We start from the raw sequence: 20,799 nt of genomic DNA, 5'->3' as shown, positions 1-20,799 counted from the left end.
AATGTTGCCAGTCGGCCAGGCTCCACGCAGCTGGGGGGACAGAGTCCCGATGTTCTGGGGTGCTTTCTGTACTTGAGGTTGGGGTACAGGAGGTGCCCAGGTGGGGCTGCCTGCAGGTGGAGGCCTCTCCCCATAGCTGGGAGCACAGGACAACCCCCCACAAGAGCACTTAGGACAGCTGTCACCAGGCCCTGCTGGCTAGCAGGTATTCGCTAAACAAATGGACGCAGATGGGAACGCTGCCATTCTTGAATTTCAAGATTCCTTTGTTCAGACCCTGCAGTCCGGCCCTGGAGGTGAGGCATTTTCCTTGGGCCTGAGCTCTGAGCTGAGCCGAGCTGGGGGCAGTGAGGGGCCATGGGTCTGTCCTGCGCCCCCAGCATGCTCTCCCCGCTTCTGGCGTGTTGCGGTCTGCGCCCCTCCCACCTTTCCTGCCCCTGCCTGCCGTCCCCCTGGGCTGCGGCGCACCCTGCCACGTGATGCCAAGAGGGCTGCCCGCTTACCCTGCTCTGCCATCGGGAGGACGCGCCTGACTTCAGCCAGTCAGGATGGGAACGTGCACTTACGAGAGGGGCTGGGGCCTTCTCCTCACTTCCTCACCGAGGCGCCTCTGGCCTGTGAGGGCAGGGACACAGCCCGGGGCCCGTAGCGGCCCTGGGACCACCGGTCAGTGCACAGATGGTCTCTTGGCCCCCGGTGCCTGCAGCAGTGCACTCGAGGTGCTGTGCTGGCTCTGCTGGTGTTCTGACGCTCGTGGTGGGCTCTGCCGTCCCCTGGTCCCCAGAGCAGGACGGCCCTTCTCTGTGCCTGGCCCGTGCGGCCCCCGCCGCCCCCCGTCCTCCTGAGTGTTTTATCCCCTCGGAGGGACCTGTCCTCTTGGAGTAGCCCCTGTGTCCTGGCCCCTTCCCAGGCTGCTCCACCACCTATGGGGCTCACAGCGTCCGGGTGTTCTTCTGCAAGCAGAGCTCCGTGTTCTGTGGACGGGTAACGAGGGTGTCCTGCCCCACAGGTGTCACCGTCCCTGCTGCATCTCAGTAGGGACGTGGAGCTAGTGCCTGCCTTTGGAGGCCAGGCCTGTTTCCAGAGTACAATGTCCAGCGCAGGAAGCTTACACTTCCCGGCGTTTCAGCCCCCACCCCCACCCCAGGGCCCCCACCTGCGTTTTGGTTGATTGTGGAATTCCATATGTGCACGTGCAGGAGTAACCAGAATCCTGGGGCCACAGGCACAGACTCGGGCTCCAGCCGATGGGCCCTGAAAACCCAGAGGTGAACTCTTCTAGAAACTGAGGAAGGAGAGGAAGGGGAGGGGACCGGAGGCCGGCGGGAGCAGGGGAGGGGCCCTGCATCCATGAGGCTGATCTGCCTGTGCCCTTTACCCCTGCCCGCCTGCCGTCCCGCCCATGGGCCCTGCCCTCTGGCCCCGGAGCCTTTGCCCCCGGCCCCCACACGCACGTCCTCTGTCTGCCTGAAGCCCCCCACTCGTTGTACAGACCTTGCCCAGCTTCCCTGAAGAAGGGGTGCTCGCTTGCTCCCCCCACAGGCGTGCCCGTCTCTCCGACACCTGTCATCTGTTATTTGTGTCGCACCCCCACCTCCCACCTTGGGCCCAGCCTCTGGCCGTCAGCGTCTGGGTGCTGGTTTCCCTGGAGCCCGAGTCCATGTGGCAGGTGGCTGCTGAGGACCCGACGGCCGGTCCGCTTCCCGGGCCCTCGTGTCCTCAGGGCTCCCGGTGCTGTGATTCCCCGCATGCTTTACCTGGAGGCCCCGCTGCCCACCATGCTGACCGCTGACCGAGGGGTTGGCTTCATACTTCCTTTGCCACATGGACCATGGGCCCCACGTCTCAGGCTGCCCCCAGGTCCTGGTGCCGGGGGCCTGTGAAGCCCTCGGTTCTGATGACCGAGCCTGACGGGGTCAGCGGCTCGAGGGCCCAGCTTCTGCCCGGAACCCCCAGGCACTGGCCGCAGGGCAGGCAGGCAGACTGCTGCTGGGGGCGCTTTCCGTGGGGGCTCCTGGGTGTGGGCTGTCGTGCTCAGGCCGAGCTGGGCTGACCACGAAGGGCTGCCTCACAGAACCCGTGGGTTGTCCGGGAAGGTGGCTCTGCTCCCGACTGTGGGACAGTGTGAGCTCTGGGAGTTACTGAAACACTCAGTTTGAAGAAGCGTCCGGACTGCGCGCTGGGTGGTGAGATTTGATTGGAGAGCTCGTGAATAGTGGTGACGGGGACGGTGGGGAGGCAGGGCTGGCTGAGGGCTTGAGAGACAAAAATAGCTGTTTTAGAGAAGCTATATTTAATTTTAGATTTGAGTGGGAGAGCTGGGAGGAAACGGGCATGTGGGCCGTGGTAAGCACGGGCTCTGGGAGTTTCCCCGAGCGGAGGCTCCGGCTATTCTGACGGTCACATGGGTGGACAGGGAGCCTCAGAGGGGGACAGGCGCCACCTGAGGTCAGCAGGCAGTTGGTGTTCACTCGCTAGTAAGAAGTCCTCGGGTTTGGGGTGCAGCATTTTTATAGATGGGCGAGTACACAGGAGAAGCCCAGGTGCCCAGCGCAGAGTGTGTGCATCCCCATGCAGGGGCCCCCGGGACGTGCCCTGCACCCCCCCGCCCCCTCCCACAGCCATTTCCACCCCCATGTTGATACCTTGGATCTCTAGCCACCTTTGTGTCTGTCTCTTCATAAAGAGGAAGCTTTTTCGTAAGAGCAGTGGTGTGTGTGACCAGATAAGACCAACCGACCTTTCAGAACTGCAGGCTTTCGTTTCACTTTTGCTTTATTCTGAGTGTTGGACTGAGTGTGGAAACCCCTGTTTAGTCCACACTGGCTGCAGCATAGGGTTTGGGCCTGTTGGACTTTGTGTCTAACAAAAAAAGCCGCCCCGGGAGACTGCAGTGTCTCCCCGTGGTCCTGGGGAACCGCTTCCTGCCTGGACATGGCTGCCTGTGGGCCACAGCTCCCAGGGCTTCGGGTGCTAGCTCCGCAGTTTTACAGTATTCTGTCTATACTAAACCGGATTCTTGAAACGCTTGCTTTGTATGTGTTTTTATAAGTAACAGCAAAAAACCAAGATTGATTCCCTGGGCAGGGTTTTCGTGTTGATCTCACATTGCCCTGGACAGCTTTCTGCAGAATTTACACACTTCATGTCTAATCTACTCAGCCAGCACAGAGGTGACCCTGGCCAGCCCCCCAGGTACGTTGCAGGGATGCACGAGCCTCAGCCCCAGAAACCACTGCTTTGGCAACTCCAGAACCCTGGGCACGTGTCCTTCCAAAGAGGAGCCTGTAACCCCAGACTCCCCAGTCTGCCCTCATCACAGCTCCTGTCCCGTAGTGCCCCCCAACCCCCACTGTGTTTGGGGACGGGTTGATGCACCCCTCTGGGCTCCAGCATGAACCATTCTGTACGGCCCAGGGGTGAGCGAGGGTTCTGGACCCAGCCCTGCAGCGATTCGGGGAGTACCTGCCCTGCAGAGGTACTGGGGTGCCTGGGTGAATAGGGAGGCCAGTGTGTCCTGCAGAGGCTGGACAGGGCGACCTGGGCTCAGAGGGTGACCTGGCCTCCATGCAGACCTCTGAGTACTGAGCGCTGTGCTCTGGCTGCGTGTGGGGGGCCTGGCTGGAGCTGCCGTGTTGCATCTTGGAGGAGGGTGGGTCTTGGGTTCTGCAGGTGAAGCAGTAGGAACTGGTAAGAAAGATGGTGGCAAATGTGACTCCCAAATGTGTGTCCGCTGAGCGGACCAACTGAAGGATGCTGTCGTTGTGGGGAGGGCGGGCAGGGGAGCAGCCGGTGGGCTGTGGGATGGTGGTTATGCTGTGACAATACACACCTGGAGCCCTGGGCAGCAGCCAAGTGCCGTCCCAGTGTCAGGCCGCGTCCAAGGTCGTGAGGTGCATGGAGGAGGGGTGGCCAGCCCCGTCTCTTCCTGCTGCTCCTTGAACTTGGCCTTTGCTCTGACCAGCCGGCTGACCTCGGGAAGCTGCCCACCTCCCTGACTGTGCCTCAGTTTCCCCACCTGTCGTGGCCCACCCACTGTGGGGAATGGACCACACCCTGCAGCCCGGCAGGATTGTCCCTGCCCACCTCTCCAGCGGCCGGCCCTGCCTGTCTGCATCTCACTTAGCCATGCCCTCACGTGCTGCACAAGCCGTTTGGGGGTGTTAACTGACTTGGGGTACTTGATTCGTCTGTTGCATCGCTCCTGGGACTGCTTCTTTGTGGCCTCACGGCAACCCTCATTCTGAGAGGTGTCCATTGAGTTGATAAGCAGTTCCCTTCAGTTCTTGCCCACATGGGGGGACCCTCTGCCCCCCAACTCTGGGTTTCTGGGCTGTGAGCAACAGGGGGCCTCCTGGACTCTGGCAGCTCCCCAAGTGGCCCAGCAGGTAAGCCCCAGCGCCTCACTGCCCTGGGGTCCCATCCTGGTGAGTGGGCAGACCTGTCGCTCCATGTGCCCATGGTTCCCAGGACCCCAAGTGTTTGCTGTAGCACCCCTATTCATCCAGGCTCCCCCCATTCCCCAGGCCCCATCCTCAATAGTGGTTTTTCCACCTCCTGGGTCTCACCTGGGCCTGCCGTCCTTGACAAACGCTTCATTCAGATGCTGGGCGTCTAAATGGCGTAGATATGAGTCCCATTTTGTTTGTTATAAGACATGAGGAAATAATTGTCACCTCCGCACCAGTCCTCAGTGCCCCATGTAACTCGCAGCTCCTCCCTCTGGCTGGCCCGCGTCTGTCACATAGGCGACCTTCAGCTCACCTGTCCCCTGGTGGCCCCCTGGGTGTCATCCAGCTTGATGCCACCTGCGACGCTGGCATCAGCTGTCCATCCAGTCACCTGCACCTATGTGAGCCGCTTGGGGAGCCAGGCCTCCCGCTGCCAGGTACACATGCTCAGGCCCTACCTGGGTTCTCACCTGCAGCCGCCAGGCTGCGGTGTTATTCTCAGGGAGCTTTCGGGGAGACCCACCTGAGTCGTGGTCCTTTCCAGAACCTCTGCCAGCTGCTGGCACCCTGGCCCCTTGGAGCAGCCACACCTCCTCCTCTCGTGCTCTCCTGGCCGCAGGTGTTGTTAGAGGCTTGCACGGCTGACTGGGGTCCCTCAGCGTGGCGTCACTCCAGTGTGCATGCCCGGTGTGCACATGCTATCACGGCGCACTGGCTGGCCCATCCACTCCCAGAGAGGGTGTGTTTCCCCGCAGTGACCCAGCCCGGTACAGGGACAGGAACGTGCGGATGAGAGGGACGTGTGCACACTGAAAATCCTTGCCTCTTACCGAGCGGGGCCATGGCTCTTTGGTGCTTGTGAAACACGAGGCACTTGGACCAGGGGGCCTGAGGCGATGCCAGTGACCTTTGTGGCCTTGGCAGAGAAGAGGGGTGATGCCCGTGAGTCAGAGCAGGCACTGTGACCGCAGCTGCCTCACTGAGAGCTCTGGACCGACTGGTGCATCAGGTGAATTCGCTGTGAATTGGTGAACATTTCCCATGTGAAATGAGAATTGTCACTTTCAGACTTCTCACCGTGGGACATTTCAAACATACTCCAAGCGTGTCAGCTTAGGCCGTCCTAACATGGTACCCCAGGTGGCGGCTAGAACATGAGTCTCTCTCTCCGGGTCCTGGAGGCTGGACATGTGAGCTGCAGGTGTGGCCAGGGCTGCTTTCTCATCAGGCCTCTCCTTGGCGTGCGCATGTGCACGTGTGTGTGTGCGTGCGCCTGAGACCGTGGGTCACGTGATAACCGTCTGTGAAGCTCTCGTCATGACACCGTGTCACCTGCGGTGTCTGGGCCTCTGCCAGCTCTCCGCATCTCGCTGCACCACTGACTTCAAGGTTCCCCTCTGGCGCTTTCTCCCCCGACCTGGAATCAGCTTCGCTCGGGGCCCTGTGGACGTAAATGGTGTCTGAGGCCACAGGCAGCCCACAAATTTCCCCTGGCCCTTGGGCATGTCACCGCGGGGACCCGCTCTACTGGGGGCTCTGGATGAAGTTGCGCGTTGGAACGGGTGCTTCACCTTCCGATCTAGTTTAAATCAGCCACGTGATGGGGACGTGTACGTCAGTCTCAGTCATGGTAAACCCCTTTGGAATGGGACGGTTTATCGTAGCCGATTTTCAGTAGTTAAATTAACTCAGGCAGGGACTCTAAATGTCGTTCCTCTCAGGATTGTGTCACAAACCTTCATTTAGCTCACGGGCAGGGTGACTGCCTGGCATGTGGGAGGGTGACTGGGGCTCCTGGTAACAAAGGCTGCAGCTGTTGGCAACATCTGGAGAGGGCGCAGGTCCTGGCACTGCCGGCTTTTCCCTTCCCTGTCCCCGTTGCCGAGACTTCTGCCTCCTTAGGGACTGGCCTCCAGGCCCTGGGGCCCCGGCCAGTCGTCACTTGGGAGCAAGAACCTCCCTCTCTGGACCTCCATCCCCATCTGCCCCCCAAGTGCCGCCTGCACAGCTGTCATCTGCCGGGTGCCACCCCACCCACTGGGCAGAATGGCCCCTATCAGAGGGGCTTTGGTGTGAACAGGTCCTAGGGGACCCTCCCCGGACCAGGCTTTCTGAGCCAGTGTCCAGCACAAAGCTGCTCATTTGGGGTGTGGGGAGTGGACACCTGCCCTCTCTCCCTGGGCATCCCCGCCCCTCCCTGTAGCTCCTAATGGGGAAGAACACTAGGACTCCTCAAAGCCGCAGGCTCACCCTCTGGGCCAGCAGAGGAAAGCAGCAGGGCCGCCTCGGGAAGGAATGGCCATGTCTAGCCCGCCCACTACGCGGTACCTGACCGCTACACGGTACCCGACCGCTACGCGGTACCTGACCACTGTACCCTCCGAGTGCTCGGCCAGAACTGCCTGGAAGTGGCCTGGCGGCTCCACTCCATCAGACACTCTTTGTTCTGTGTTTCCAGTCTGGCCAGGATTTTCTAACACCATCTTTGCAGTGACACTGCTCTTCCCTCAGCCCCACCCCCACCAGAGTTGTGCACACCCATGTGGCTGTCACAGCTGCTCCCGCTGTCGTCACTGTGGCCCCGCAGCACCAGGTCAGCTGGCACAGGCTGAGGCCCGTGGCCGGTATGCACAGGGCATGGGGGACGGTGAGGATGCAGGGAGGCTGGTGGCCGGGCCTGGGAAGGGCGCAGGCGATAGAGCATGCGAGGGGAGGGGGGCCAGAAGGCACAGGACGGGATGGTCCAACCAGGGGCAGTCTGTGCTCAGGACAAGTGGCCAGAGCCCACAGATGGTTCTGGAAGGAGCTGAAGCAGGCCTTCCAAGTCCTGGGGATAGTTTCTGCCTCCTCTGGGGCAAGGCTGAGCCCAGCAGAGAGCACAAAGAGCTGTGAGAACCCAGTGAAGCAGCTGGAAAATACGTGGGCTCTCAGCCCGGGAAGCCGGGACCTCCCCGGACCCTGTAGGGGTGTGATTTACACAGCACTATATCTATTCAGTGTGTGTGTGCACATACATACACATAAGTATATATAATGTACACCCATGCATACATAATGTACATACATGTATGCACACATGCGTACATAGCGTACATCCACACATATCTACACACACACATGTGTGTGTGTGCACTGACAGAACCGCCTCTCCCAGCCTGCAGGTGGTGCCAGGCGGTGCCAGGCGGTGCACTGCAGGTCTGTGGGGCTCTGTCTCAGGCTACGTCCGGTCCCCACCCTCCTGCTCCTCATGTCATCGGCAGCTTGTCTGTTTGCTGAGAGTCAGAGCCTGTGCTGGTCACTCACACATCCTTCCCTTCTTGCTGCAAAACTGAGAAACCAGGACTGTGCCCTCTGCGGTGCACATGGCAGCCAGAGCACTGGTGCGTTATGTCCAGTTCAAATATGTGGCCCACGTGCAATGGCCGAGTGAACCCCGTGGCTGCCGACCAGCCTAACAACAGCTGCGCTCGTGCCCCGACTCGAGGTGCGGGGCGGGCGTGGGTCCTCCATCCCGTCTGTCCAGCTCCTCCCTGTTGGTCCACACGGAATGGGGCCCTGCACCCCTGGGATCCCTCGGAGACCCGTCCCAGTCTGCAGGCCTCCGATGCAAGGGGTGGGGCGGCCGTGTGGTCTTTCTGGAACCCTGTGAGATTCTGTTGCTTCTGTCCATGATTTGTAGTAGAAACCATCCTGGTACCTGAAGGAAAGTGGCTGCAGAGTGTGTGTGGGGTGCAAATGCTGTGCCATCCGCGTGTGTGGACTGGCTGAGCCGTTGTGCTCTCTGTGGCCTGTCACTCTGCCAGCACAGGCACCAGGCTTGAGGAGCGATTTATGGGAACCAATAGTGAGCTATCCAGGAGCTGGATGTCTCTGCACATTGGGAGGAGACGGCCAGCTGGCGTTGTCACAGCGGAGCAGGATGATGAGCCCCAGGGCCGTCCCCTCGGGGCCGGCACCCTGGACGGTGAGGGCAGCCAGCCCTCCAGACTCGAGAAGGGCGCCGTCTCAGGAGCAGGAAGGAAGTGTTGTCCGTACTGCGTCCTCTTTTCCCTCCGCAACAAAATTATAAAATAGTAACAAAGGGGGAAAGGACATAGTGTTTTACACCAAGTGTTACAAATAAAGGGAAGGCTGCAGACCTGTGGGGTCAAGTTAAGGAGCTGCTTAGACAAGTTGCCTGTTCTCACGGTGGACGTTGGGGAGTAGGCACGTCTGAAAACAGTGCTTCAGGCTTTTACCACAAGGAGTTAAACGGGCCCTTAGAGTCTGGTCACAGTGCAGGACAGGCTCTTGGAAGAGCTGAAATCAGTGTGATTGAGCAGGTCGCAGAGGGGACCACGCACGTCAAACTGGTTCTGTAAGCAGATTAAATAAAATAGAGTATCTGTCAGCATAGGATAAAAAAGGTTAGAGACAGAAATATTATTAGCAGCAAAACTATAGGTCAGCACTGCTGTAAACCCACAGGGGAAGGTCCTGGGTGGATTCACTCAATTTTCCTGAAATCACACACGATGGGAAATTTGGTAGGGGAGGAAAAACCTGCTGAGGACTTCCAGAGGTTTCCTCACTGACAAAAACACTGAAATGAAATGAAGAGAAAAGTGAAATCCAGAGCAGGCAGCGCTGGGACGGGGCCGGGGACTCAGCCTCCCCGAGGACTCGGCGATGGCTCCGTCCCAGAAGCGTCGGCTCCGTCCTAGAAGCAGACCCAGCGAGTCCTTGAAAAAGGACCTCATACGGGCAGCTGCCCAGCCCTGTAGCCAAGGTTTGAATGTGGGAGAAGCTGTGAGCACCTCATACTGACGGTGAGTGAGGGCAGGCGCAGGCTTGTCCACCAGACGCAGGGAGACCTGTGAGAGTCCAGCACCAGTCATGACTTAAAGCAAAGCAAAGCTCTCGGAGAGCCTGGGACGGAAGGTGTGTTCTCACCAGGAAGCCTGGAGCCAGCGCCCACGTGATAGGGAGCAGTGTCATCAATGTCAGCCACACGGCAGGTCTGCTCTCGCTGCTCCTGTCCAACCTCAGGCTGAAGCGGGAGGTTCCAGCTGGGGCGTGGATGCCCCTTCCCCCCAACAGAGGAGGAAAGACAGGACCAGTCAACATTGCTTCGTTTGCAGAACGTGTGGTTTTCAGCTGTGGCAGCGTCCAACGCCATGCCATGGGGGCTGTTGGGCACTTAGCATGTGGCCACTGTGGGCTGAGGGGCTCTAAGGACAGCTGCCACCGGGCTGGGGGACACAGTGACACAGGTGTGGGGAAGCTCACCGTTTCTGCATTGAGCACGTGTAGAAATGATAATACTTCAGACATACCTACTGGGTTGAATAAACTATCAAGGTAATTTCATCACTTTTGTGTTCCTTTAAAATGTGGCTACTGGGAAATTTTAAATTATACACATGGTTTACAAGTATCTTGTTGGGCAGTGCTGGTCTTGATAGGGAACCCAAGAGACTGCAGAGACCCGGGGGACAGTCAGCATGAGTTCAGTTGCAGGTGACAGACCCAACAAGGTGAGGTGGGGTGGGGCCAGTCAGGGTCGGCCACTGAGGGCTTGTGTCACCGTGGACCTTCTCGTCTGTCTTTTCTTCACTGACATGTTTGAAGTGTGTGTTATTGCAAGTAATCAGAAAGTGCACGTGTTGATCACGGAGCCTTTGTGTTTCTGATTCTGTCACCCTCCCCGCCCCATGCTGGCTGAGCACCTGAGGTCAGGTTCATGGCCGCGCCTGTGATGTGCCAGGTGCCAAGCCAGAACCTCATTGCATTTCAGTTACAGCCGTCTGTCCACCCAGGACTCTTCCTGACTTGGCCGCTCTGCTGGACCCCACGTGTGCGTCCCTCCCACTCCCAGCCCGTGTTTGCACTGTCCCTGTCACCTGTGGAGCCTGTCCCCCTCTCCCTGGAGCCACAACCTGCCTTCCCAGTGTCCTCCCAACCAGATCCACAGTGACCCATTCTCTGCTGGGCTCCCGCCGTGACCACCTTGGGCTGCACAGCCACCCGAATTCCCTGGGCGTCCTTGGGGTCCACTCTGGCCAGCTCCATACATGGCAGCTGAGTGCTGCGAACGTGTCCTCGTGTCGCGTCAGGCCCGGGTGTAGGGCTGCCTGTGGGGTGTGAGTCAGGGGCCGAGTGCCATCGACTCCAGGAGGGAGCCCCCCACCCCACTCCTTGGCTATCCCTAGGGTGACATCAGGACGGAACGGGAAGGTGGGGCAACAGGTGGCCGGTGACACACCCAGCCGTCCTCGAGGGCACGGCAGGCCCGGCGCCGGTTCCTGGGTGACTGCCATGCAAGGAGCCCACAGGAGAGACTTCCGAAGTGACCCGCCCCTGTCTCCCCAGATCGCGGCCATGACGCTGACGCTCTTCCCCATCCGATTGCTGCTCGCCGCCTTCATGATGCTGCTTGCCTGGCCCTTTGCTCTCGTCGCCTCGCTGGGACCCACCGAGCGGGACCCTGAGCAGCCCCTGGCCTTGTGGCGGAAGTAAGTCCTCGTCCGCGGTGGCGTGGGGGGCACCGGGCCGCGTGTCCGCCCTCACAGCTTCTCCTGTCCACCAGCGTGGAATAGTCCCTGTCCCGGGGGCGCACTGCCCGTCCCGGACCTGCTGCCTCCTGCCCCGAGTCTGGTCTCGGTGCCCCTCTGGCTTCGTAGCCCTAAATGCTTCCTCGCTTTTAGCACCGAGCACTCTGTAGATGGGCCTGCTGTGAACACGTCTTAACTAAAGACTCACATGGACCTCAGAGAATTAAGTTAAATCACTGCGCCTTCCCGTGTAAGTGCCTCACGCTCTTCTCTGCCTCACTGTGTGCTTTGGAGTAAAGGAACCGGCGGGGGGGGCCTAAGAGCTCTGATAAGTGTTTTCAGTCTTAGAAGGTATCACTCCTACCAAAAACCAAAGTGTTGGCCAGCCTTCTACCCTGTTTTCCCGAAAATAACACCTAGCCAGACAGTCAGCTCTAATGCGTCTTTTGGAGCAAAAATTAATATATCGTATTATATTATATTATATTATATTATATTATATTATATTATGTTATGTTATGTTATATTATACTATATTACATTATACCCGGTCTTATAGTAAAATAAGTCTTATAGTAAAATAAGACTGGGTCTTATATTAATTTTTGCTGCAAAAGACACGTTAGAGCTGATTTTCCGGCCAGGTCTTAATTTCGGGGAAACACGGTATGTTTTAACATTGCTAATCAATCACAAGGGGTCCTTAAACAGCTTATTCGGAAACAGAAACATGAGTTGTTTAGTGCGGGGGTTGGCCAAAGGGCCCCCAGGCCAAACCTGGCTGCCACCTGTTTCTGAAATAAAGTTTTATTGGGACACAGGCATGCACATGCGTCATGCACTGTCCTGGCCACTGCCATGGAGAGCAGAGTGATGGTGGCAGAGGCCCTGCAGCCACAGAGCCCAACACGTGCTCCCTGGCCCCTCACAGGTGGGACATACTAGCTCAGCTGTCCTTTGTCTAGAAAGAGTGGGAACCACAGAAACATGGGTTCCTGTGGGAACTGGGCTCTGTCCTCAGTGTGGGTCGCCACCCTGCAGACACAGTGCCCACATGCAGGCCAGGGGCAGACGTTAAGTTCAGAGGGTTTGCCATGCTGGTGTTGACCGTGGTGCGTCCAGGCTTGGGGACGGGCCTTGTGTCCAGGGGACCCTTCCCACAGGGTCCTCTGTGCTCTCCTCATGGTGTTTCACATTCCCGGTCTCTCTACCTCCCCAGAAGACCTGAGGGCAGGCCGGGGCTGTGTCCGCACTGTGTCCCCAGTGCCATGCCTGGCCTGGGGCTGCTACTGGGCCTGTCAGCCGTGGCCCCCAGGCCTGGGACCCCACTGCCTGTGGTGCTTCATCTAGCCTAGGAGTTACGATTTCTCTGAGAGAGAGATCAGTGCACCTTGTGCTATTTTTTTTAATGTTACGAACTATACAATATGAATTTAGTATCAAATATATAATCAAGCAAAATAAATCTAGGCCAAGTAGGAATCAGGGTTTCCATCTCCCGAGGCTGAGGACCCATAGCTAGAAAGCAGAGATTTCGGAGTTTCTGACAAATTACAGGTGACTTGATGAAAAGTTTGCGGTATTAGCAGCGGTCGGGAAGTGACAGTGCCGGGCGCTTTGCTCCTGGAGCCCCCTCCCTCCCGCTCTCAGCCCTCTCCTCCACCTGCAGATTATATCTTTTCAAAATCGGTGGCTCTGGGCGGTTTTCCCCGCGCGAGCTAACTCCAGGTGGCCTTTGTTGTGTGTGAACAATTCACTAATGGCCCACAGCAAACAGTGCCCACAGCCCAGCCTCACAGACGCCCGGCCTGTGGAAAGGCCACCAGGGACAGGTGGGGGCTGGCAGTGTCTCAGGAGCGCTGGTGCCTGGGGTGGGTGTCATTCCTCTGTGCGTGTGCGTGTGGGTCTGTGGCTGTGTATATACACGTGTACAGGTGTGAGCATGCACATATGTGCACGTGTGTATATACGTGTGTGAGCATGCACATGTGTGTACATTATATGCGTGACATGTAGGTAAGTGTGCTTGCATGTCTGCATGCATGTGAGCGTGCACGTGTGTGTGTACATGTATGTGTCCACTCGTCTCTTTGCATGTGTGTGTGAGCATGCACGTGTGTGCGTGTGCTCCAGCTGCACACATCGCCCATGCACTTCCCGTAGCACAGCCCTCGGGGCCCCACGCAGCAGTGTTTTGGGGAAGTCACTCGTGCTCGGCCCTGGGCTGGGTCTGGTGCTCAAGGGGAAACAAAGGAGAGTGAACACCCCACACTGAACTCCTGGAAGGCTTTGGGACACGGGGAGTTAAGAGGAAACAGGTTTTGAAATAGCGGGTCCAGTGCACACAACACTTGTGCCCAACACGGAGCAGCACCGTGCAGCCATGTGGGCAGTCGTTGCGTGCTGCGAGCTGTGCGCTTCTGATCCCTGGTGCGAGATTAGGGAGCGTTTATGCTTAGGGAGCGTTATGTAACTTAGTGTCATTCAAACCTTCCTAAAGTAGAAGTCTTAGGTCTTCAATGCAGGGAGGCATGACACAATTTCACAAAAGACTCTCGAAGTTACTTTCAAAACACAGTGTAAAAATTGTAGCGTCTCCTTGCAAAGCCCAACCAACCACCAGGCCGATGCCCAAGCCACAGCAGGTGGGCAGACGGTGCTGCCCCTGCCGACCCCTGTGTTTTAGAAAGAGAGTGTCCTAATCCGCCCAGGGCCACCTTAAACCTAGAGCCGCTGGCTGGAGACTCAAACAACAGACATGCATTTCCGGAGGCTGGGAGGTGAGGTCAGGGTGCGGCACGGTCGCCCCCAGTGATGGCCTCTTCCTGGCTGTAGACATCTGCTCCCCTCTGGGTCCTCGTGGGCGGGCGCCCTGGTCTCTCTCCCTCTTCTTACAAGCGCACAGGTCCTGTCAGATCAGAGCCCCACCCTGTGACCTCACTTAGCCTTAATTTCAAATACAGTCATGTTGGGGGTTGGGGTTTCAGTATACAAGTTTGGGGACACGCTTCAGCCCATAGCAGAGGACACCTTTTCCTGAGTGCTCCGTGTGGGGACTCTGCTCCTCGATCTGAGGAGTCCATCTCCATGACAACTCCTAGTGCCGCGTGTCCGCTGGCGGCCAGAGCCAGGACTTGAACTACTTTAGGTTTTTCTCTGCTCTCCTGGAACCTTCCCTCACACAGGCTCTCAGCTTGTGACTGTCCCAGAGAAGGCCAGCAGCACCCACACGCCCTCGAGTCTGCTGCCCAGGGACCGTCCCTGCTCCTTGCCAGCGCAGCCCAGCAGCGAGCTGGACGCTCAAGGCTCCAGGATATGGCCTGGGGCCCTGCTGCCCGTCGTCAGCGGTCAGTGCTCAGCTCCCTGGGGTGGTCCCTTCAGCACTCCTGTCACATTGTCTGTGGCTCCTCTTGTAGCAGCACCATTCTACACGCAGGCCCATGTCCTCCCCGACCATGTGCGTGCTCAGGGACCCGGGTGACCAGGCCTTGTCCCACCCCCACCCACCTGCGTGCTCAGGGACCCAGGTCCCAGCAGTCACGCCCAGGGTGCACAGTCAGGACGCTCCCGTGACCTGGACATCGTCCCCTCAGCTTCCGGTCACCCCCATCACCTCCGTGGCCCCTTTCCTCTTGCTGCATCTCACTCTCCCAACCTTGGCTGTGGTCAGTCCCCGTGCTCTTCTGATGAGCCCCTCTGGTTCTTGGACAGTGACAACTGTCCACAGGCCAGCGGCTCCCAGACTCCTTCCTCCAGCTCAACCCTGCACTTACCTGTCTTAGGTGATCTCCAACTCAACGTGCCCACGCGGAGCTTCCGGGCTCCCATCTCCCCACCTGTTCAAGCCATAGCCCCGCCTCCGTCGATGGGACTCCATGTTCTCCGTGGCCAGGCCCAGGAGTCGCCTGGACCCTGTCTCACGCCTCCCATCCACACTGCGGGAAATGCGGTGGCTCCACCTCCAGAACACATGTGACCCTCCACCTGCTCCTACTTCCTGGTCCCGGGCCCCAGGGGAGCCTGTTACGTGCTCTCCTGGAGTTCCATCTCGAAGGAGACAAGCGCAGTCAGAGCACAGCGCTCAGCTCTCGTCAGCCCCAGCCCTGCACAGCTCCGTGTCCGGGTCCTGCAGGAAAAGGGGGACGCCCGTCAGCACCTGCAGGGCCCTGGCGCTCTGCCCTTGCTCCCTCCAGGGCCTCCTGTCTCCCCAGCATTCGTGCATGCCCCTGCCGCGGGACCCTGGCACAGGCCGTGCCTCCCCGCCACCCAGCGGCACTCAGGGTCCACCCGGGGCAGCCGCGCCGTGGCCTCGCAGCCCCTTCCTCTGCTGCTCCTCCCCCTGCTGACTTCGCTCTCCTTTTCTTTTTCTTTTTTCATGGATGGGACCTCTTTCTGATTTACTCCATAATTCACTAATCTTTAAAAAAAACTCTTACTTCCCCCCCTAAAGTGAGCTCAAGGCAGGCATGGATTTCCGTCTGGGTGCCCTCCAAGCCTGCCGGAGAGTAAGCACGGGGTGAATGGACGGCGTCGGTAGTGGGGCAGGGGGTGTGGAAGGCATATCTGCGGGCTTGTCCTTCCTGGTTCCGCTGTGTGGGGACCGCTGTCTGCAGGGTCCCTGTGTGTGGGGTCCTCATCTGCATTGGCTATGCTTTGCTGTTGGTGCCGTGCTCCTAAGGAAAGAGCTGTTACTTTGTGGAGGACGGTCCCCGGCTAGCACACGGCAGGAGGCAGCTGCATATGTCCGTGCCTGCGGGCTCTTCGGGGGCAGAAGCTCTGCCGTCACCATCACAGCCACGGCCACGTGCACATCAGTTGTCTCTGCGTTTGAACTTCACTTCCTGTATTTCTTTCTATTTTACAGAATTTCAAAATACCTTGTGCTTTGTCTGTAGAAAATCACAGTGAGCCCTGAGCGAAGCCTCGGAATTGTCCGGCTCACGGTCACGGCCGCTGCTGGAACCATGTTCTCGGCCTGTCTGCTGCCTCTTTGGGCACAGCCAGCTAGTTCTTGGGTCTGTTTCTGCCTTTTTTCTTTTTCCTTGTTTGTTGTCCAAGATTTTCTGGAGGATGAAGTTCTTTTCTTAGAAAGAGGACATGCGAGGGGAACTCGGGCACATTTTGTGTCTGAAAATGTCTTTGTTTTCCCCATACGAGTGATGGGTCATTTGGGCACAGAATGAAAGTTTCCAGACCTTATGTCCGGGAGCTTTGAAGATGTGGTTCTGATGCCTGCTAACACCTACGGCGATGCTCGGATAACCTGTTTGTTCCTCGTGGGAGGTCTCGGGGTCTTCTCTTTGTCTTTGGTAATTTGGGAACAATCTTGCAGGAAATTGCCAGATTTTTAAAAATATTCATTGTGCTCAGCACCTTGACACGGTGTGAAAATCTGGGTGTCTGTTCGGCTCTGAGACTCTGTTTTCCTCATGTCTTACAGCCTGTCCTGCCCCCTTTTTCCTGCATGCCTGGGAGGTCTCCTCACTTTCCAGCTTCCTCAGCAATTGGCCATTGCTGCAGTGAGATCACTGACTGCAAGAGCGTTTTCTTGTCCCTGTGCTTTTCTGGGCGCCCTGTTCTTGATCGTCAGTGACGGTGCTGATGGCAGTGTGGGGCTTTAAACCCCCCTTCTCAGCACGACTGGGCCTCCTCCGGATCAGAGCCTGTCCCCTGTCATGTGGCTGGTTCTGCCACACGTCTCAAGATGCTAAGATGTCCACCTGTGTGCAAGAGGAGGGTGGAGGTCCCCGCCGTGTATAAGTAGAGCTGTCTCCCGATCCACATCCCCTGGGAAAGCTCGGGCCACCTCGGTGTCACCGGCTACCTTTGCCCTGGGGACAGTGGTGTTGGGCTCCAGCGTTGTGCTCTCAGGCCAGCATTCATGTGGCCTTCCTGCAGCCTGGATGGGGACAGAATTCCTCCCAGACCATCAGAGGGTTGGTTATCAGGTTTGGTCCCCTGCTCCCTGTTCCTTTCTGTAGGGTAGTGTTTGAGCTTTTGACCTGAAGAGTGCTGGGTGTGTGTCTAACAGAAAGATCGAGCTTTGATCCCCATGTTTTTTAACTGCTCTCCTCTCCCTCCTGCCTTCCTAGGACTGGTTCTGTTCCCACTGCAGCTTCTGCCACAGCCCCATTTTTCCTCCCTGCAGCCCCATTCTTCTTCCCCGCAGCCTTGTTTCTCCCTCCCTGCAGCCTTGTTTCTTCCCACAGCCCCATTCTTCCTTCCTGCAGCCCCATTCTTCTTCCCCGCAGCCTTGTTTCTTCCTCCCCGCAGCCTTGTTTCTTCCTCCCTGCAGCCTTGTTTCTTCCTCCCCGCAGCCTTGTTTCTTCCCGCAGCCCCATTCTTCCTTCCCGCAACCCCATTCTTCTTCCCCGCAGGCTTGTTTCTTCCTCCCCGCAGCCTTGTTTCTTCCTCCCCGCAGCCTTGTTTCTTCCTCCCTGCAGCCTTGTTTCTTCCTCCCCGCAGCCTTGTTTCTTCCCGCAGCCCCATTCTTCCTCCCCGCAGCCTTGTTTCTTCCCGCAGCCCCATTCTTCCTTCCCGCAGCCCCATTCTTCTTCCCCGCAGGCTTGTTTCTTCCTCCCCGCAGCCTTGTTTCTTCCTCCCCGCAGCCTTGTTTCTTCCTCCCCGCAGCCTTGTTTCTTCCTCCCCGCAGCCTTGTTTCTTCCTCCCCGCAGCCTTGTTTCTTCCTCCCCGCAGCCTTGTTTCTTCCCGCAGCCCCGCTCTTCCTCCTTGTGCATCAATGGACATCTGTTGACTCTGTTTTGCACATGTTTTTACTGTGAAAACTCGTGTGCTGTTGAACAAATGATCAGGAGGTGTGCACCTGTGCCATCACACCAGCCTGGCAGGGGGGCATCGAGCTGGGCCCCCAGCGCCTCGTGTGTAACCACACAGTAGCTGTATACGCGGACTCTCTGGCCACGGGCCCCACTCAGGTCACTGGCGCCTTATTTCCCAGAATCCTTTGAGGGTTTCACGCCCCTTGGAGGTCAGTGCAGTAAGGTGTGGGGCTCTTGTGTTTCTGTGCAACTTGATCCTGTCTGACCCCCAGATAACCTGGTGGCCGATGAGACGTGGCTCTCTGTAAGGGTGACTCCTCCTCCCTGGGGACTGGCGTGTGTGCAGCCGTTTCCCGTGTGGATTTAATGACGCGTTGAATAGTGATCTAGTTTGTAGCCGTCAGAGCGAACCATGCAAGGCAACGTACTTTTAAATGCCTCAATTCTCATATATTTTAAAAAAATAAATGGGTAACAAATTCAGTTAATCTGGACTGATTTTTACTTTATCTCCCAATTTATTGTTCATCTAATCTCATCCAGAAAAGGCTCATTCTAATAACATGACATCTGATTCTAGGAGCCTCAGGCCACCTGTGGGACATGAGACTGGGGACTTTTACATGGCAGGTGCCAGCTCTGCTCCATATTTTACTATGTAGCTTAGACGTCTTGATGGTTTTGTTTTTTCATTTAAAATACATATATTTAGAATGCTAATAAATGACTCCTGACACTTACAGTGTCTTACTTCCGGCCCGTGTGCCTTGTCCTATTGTATTCAGGGGCCACGTGTCGTCTTAAAGCTGCTGAGTGACGTAGCTGAGCCGGTCCTGAGTTTCCTCAAATAAATGAGTAAAAAGGCCGCCCTGCCGCACATTAGGTGGCCAGAGTGGACAGCTCTCTGTCTCCCACTGGGGCATCTCAGTAACAGCCGTTGCGGGTAGAAGCTGGCCTGGGCGACCCAGCGAGGTTGCCACTGAGACCCCACGTTGGTCTCCGAGTGAGCAGCCCGTGACGGGAACCCCTCAGGAGGTTGGCGGGCCGGGCCCACGCGCCTCACGGGACTGTGCCTTCTCTTACAGGGTGGTGGACGTCCTGCTGAAGGCCATCATGCGTGCCATGTGGTTTGTCGGTGGCTTCCACTGGGTGACCGTGAAGGGGCGGCAGGCCCTGCCCACCGAGGCGGCCATCCTCACCCTGGCGCCGCACTCCTCCTACTTCGACGCCATCCCCGTCACCATGACCATGTCCTCCATTGTGATGAAGGCGGAGAGCAGAGACATCCCGATATGGGGAAGTGAGTGACGCCCCCGCGCCCCGCCCCCCGGGCGGTGCAGGTCATGCCCACGTGACAGACATCGGCCTCGCGTCCCTGGTGTCTCCCCTTGGTGTGATGTGCTCTGTGGTTCTGTGGTGGTAGTAGTTGTGATGTTTACCTTTTATTAGCACGCTAGTGCCCTCGAATATTATAACGTGTTGAAGTATTTCTGCAAGTCTCTCTAACGAGACTCTGTTACCTCTACCGCAGAGGATTCTGGAAGTCTGGGGACAGCTCTGTAGCTCGTCCTGGCTCACTGGTCACTACCACACTGTACGGGTATCCTGAGACTGCATGAAAAATGACCAAAATGGGGCTGAGAACAGCACAAATGTGCACTCACAGCTCTGGAGCCAGAGGGCTCATGTCACGGTGTCACAGGGCCAGGTTCCCGCCAGAGTTCCAGGGGACGGTCCTCCAGGGGTCCCTGCCCTTCCAGCTCTTGGTGCATTCGGCATCCCTGGGCTGGTGGCCATGTCACTGCAAACTTTCTCCATCATCACATGGCCTCTCCCTGTGTCTGTGTCTCTCCCCTGTGTGTCTCTTATAAAGACACTTGTCATTGGATAATCCAGGGTGATCTCATTCCAGGATTCTTAACTAATTATGTCCACAAAGACCCTTTTTTATCAAAGTCACATTCACAGGTTCTGGGCTTAGGACATGGACTCATCTTTTTGGGGTCACCCCTGAGCGCAGTCACCATACTGTGGGAACGTAAGGAGCCTGGGTGCTCTCTGTGGTCCCCTCACTGCACAGATGAGCAGCCTTCCTGCGCCTGAGCACTATCCTGGGTGTCCCATGGGGTCGGCGCCTGTCCCAGGTTCTCATCCCCATGGAGCTGCCCGCCCGGCCCCACCTGGCTGCTCTCCTCCTCACCCACCAGCCTCTTGCCCGTTGAGCTGGGCCTTCATGTGGATTCTGGAGCAGGGCTGGTCTGGGCGGACGCCGGCGGGGCTGGGCGAGGGCTGCGGGGGTAGAGGGGCGGCTGCCTTCCCTGAGTTTCCATCTGGCGCTGACAGCATCAGTGTTCATTTGACAGTTCCAGAGAGAGTGCTGTGTAAACGTTCTTCTTTCTGATGAGAGGAGCGTTTTGAGAGAAGGTCCAATGGGTCGTGTGCTGTTGTCCAAGTAATGGCTGCTCTCCATGAAAGAGAATCAGTGGTGCCTTCCAGCTGCCATCGCAGAGTCCCGCTCGTTCCTCACAGCTCCGGAGAGGACCCGCTTCTGGGTGGCAGGAGGCAACTCCATCATCCCGTCCTTTCCTTCTCGTTGTTTCAGCAGAGTCAGGAATAATCGGCAAGGAAGGAGGAAATAGGTCCTAAAATGATGAAAAGCAAAATGTTCAAGACCTAGGAGAGAGCATCACGCCGATCCACGTGTGCCTTAGATGCTAATGAACCCCGTGGATCTGACTGGATAGAATTTTGGGTTTTTTTCAAAAGTAAATTTTCCCTTTCCTCTTTAGAAGATCTCTAAGAAGTTGTGTGATAGATGTTACTCCTTACAGGCAGTGAAAGCTTCCGTGAAGGAACCAGAAGCTGACTGTGGGCCCAGCGAGGGCTACCCTGGGGCAGGGCAGGTGGTGACATGGCCTCCCCGGCCCAGGAGGGTCTGCCAGGGCCACTGGCTCCACCCTGTTTCCTGAGATGGAAGCCCTCCCTGAGGACAGTTGTGTTTTAAAGTCAGTTCAGCTTCCTTTTCTAAAAAGTATC

General features: G+C 57.5%; 1 protein-coding gene across 1 annotated transcript in view; it reads left to right on the top strand.

Annotated features, from left to right (window-relative positions):
• LPCAT1 (lysophosphatidylcholine acyltransferase 1) overlaps window positions 1-20,799 on the top strand; it is a 41,047-nt gene that overhangs the window by 5,761 nt on the left and 14,487 nt on the right. Inside the window, exons 2-3 of the mRNA XM_033110285.1 lie at window positions 10,803-10,945; window positions 18,849-19,063. Of these exons, the coding sequence (XP_032966176.1) occupies window positions 10,803-10,945; window positions 18,849-19,063 (358 nt within the window). The remainder of the gene's footprint in view (window positions 1-10,802; window positions 10,946-18,848; window positions 19,064-20,799) is intronic.

Source organism: Rhinolophus ferrumequinum, chromosome 7, assembly GCF_004115265.2.
Source record: "Rhinolophus ferrumequinum isolate MPI-CBG mRhiFer1 chromosome 7, mRhiFer1_v1.p, whole genome shotgun sequence".
In the NCBI taxonomy this organism is placed as follows: Eukaryota; Metazoa; Chordata; class Mammalia; order Chiroptera; family Rhinolophidae; genus Rhinolophus; species Rhinolophus ferrumequinum.
Note: the sequence above shows the minus strand (reverse complement) of the source record. Positions and strands in the feature narration are given on the sequence as shown.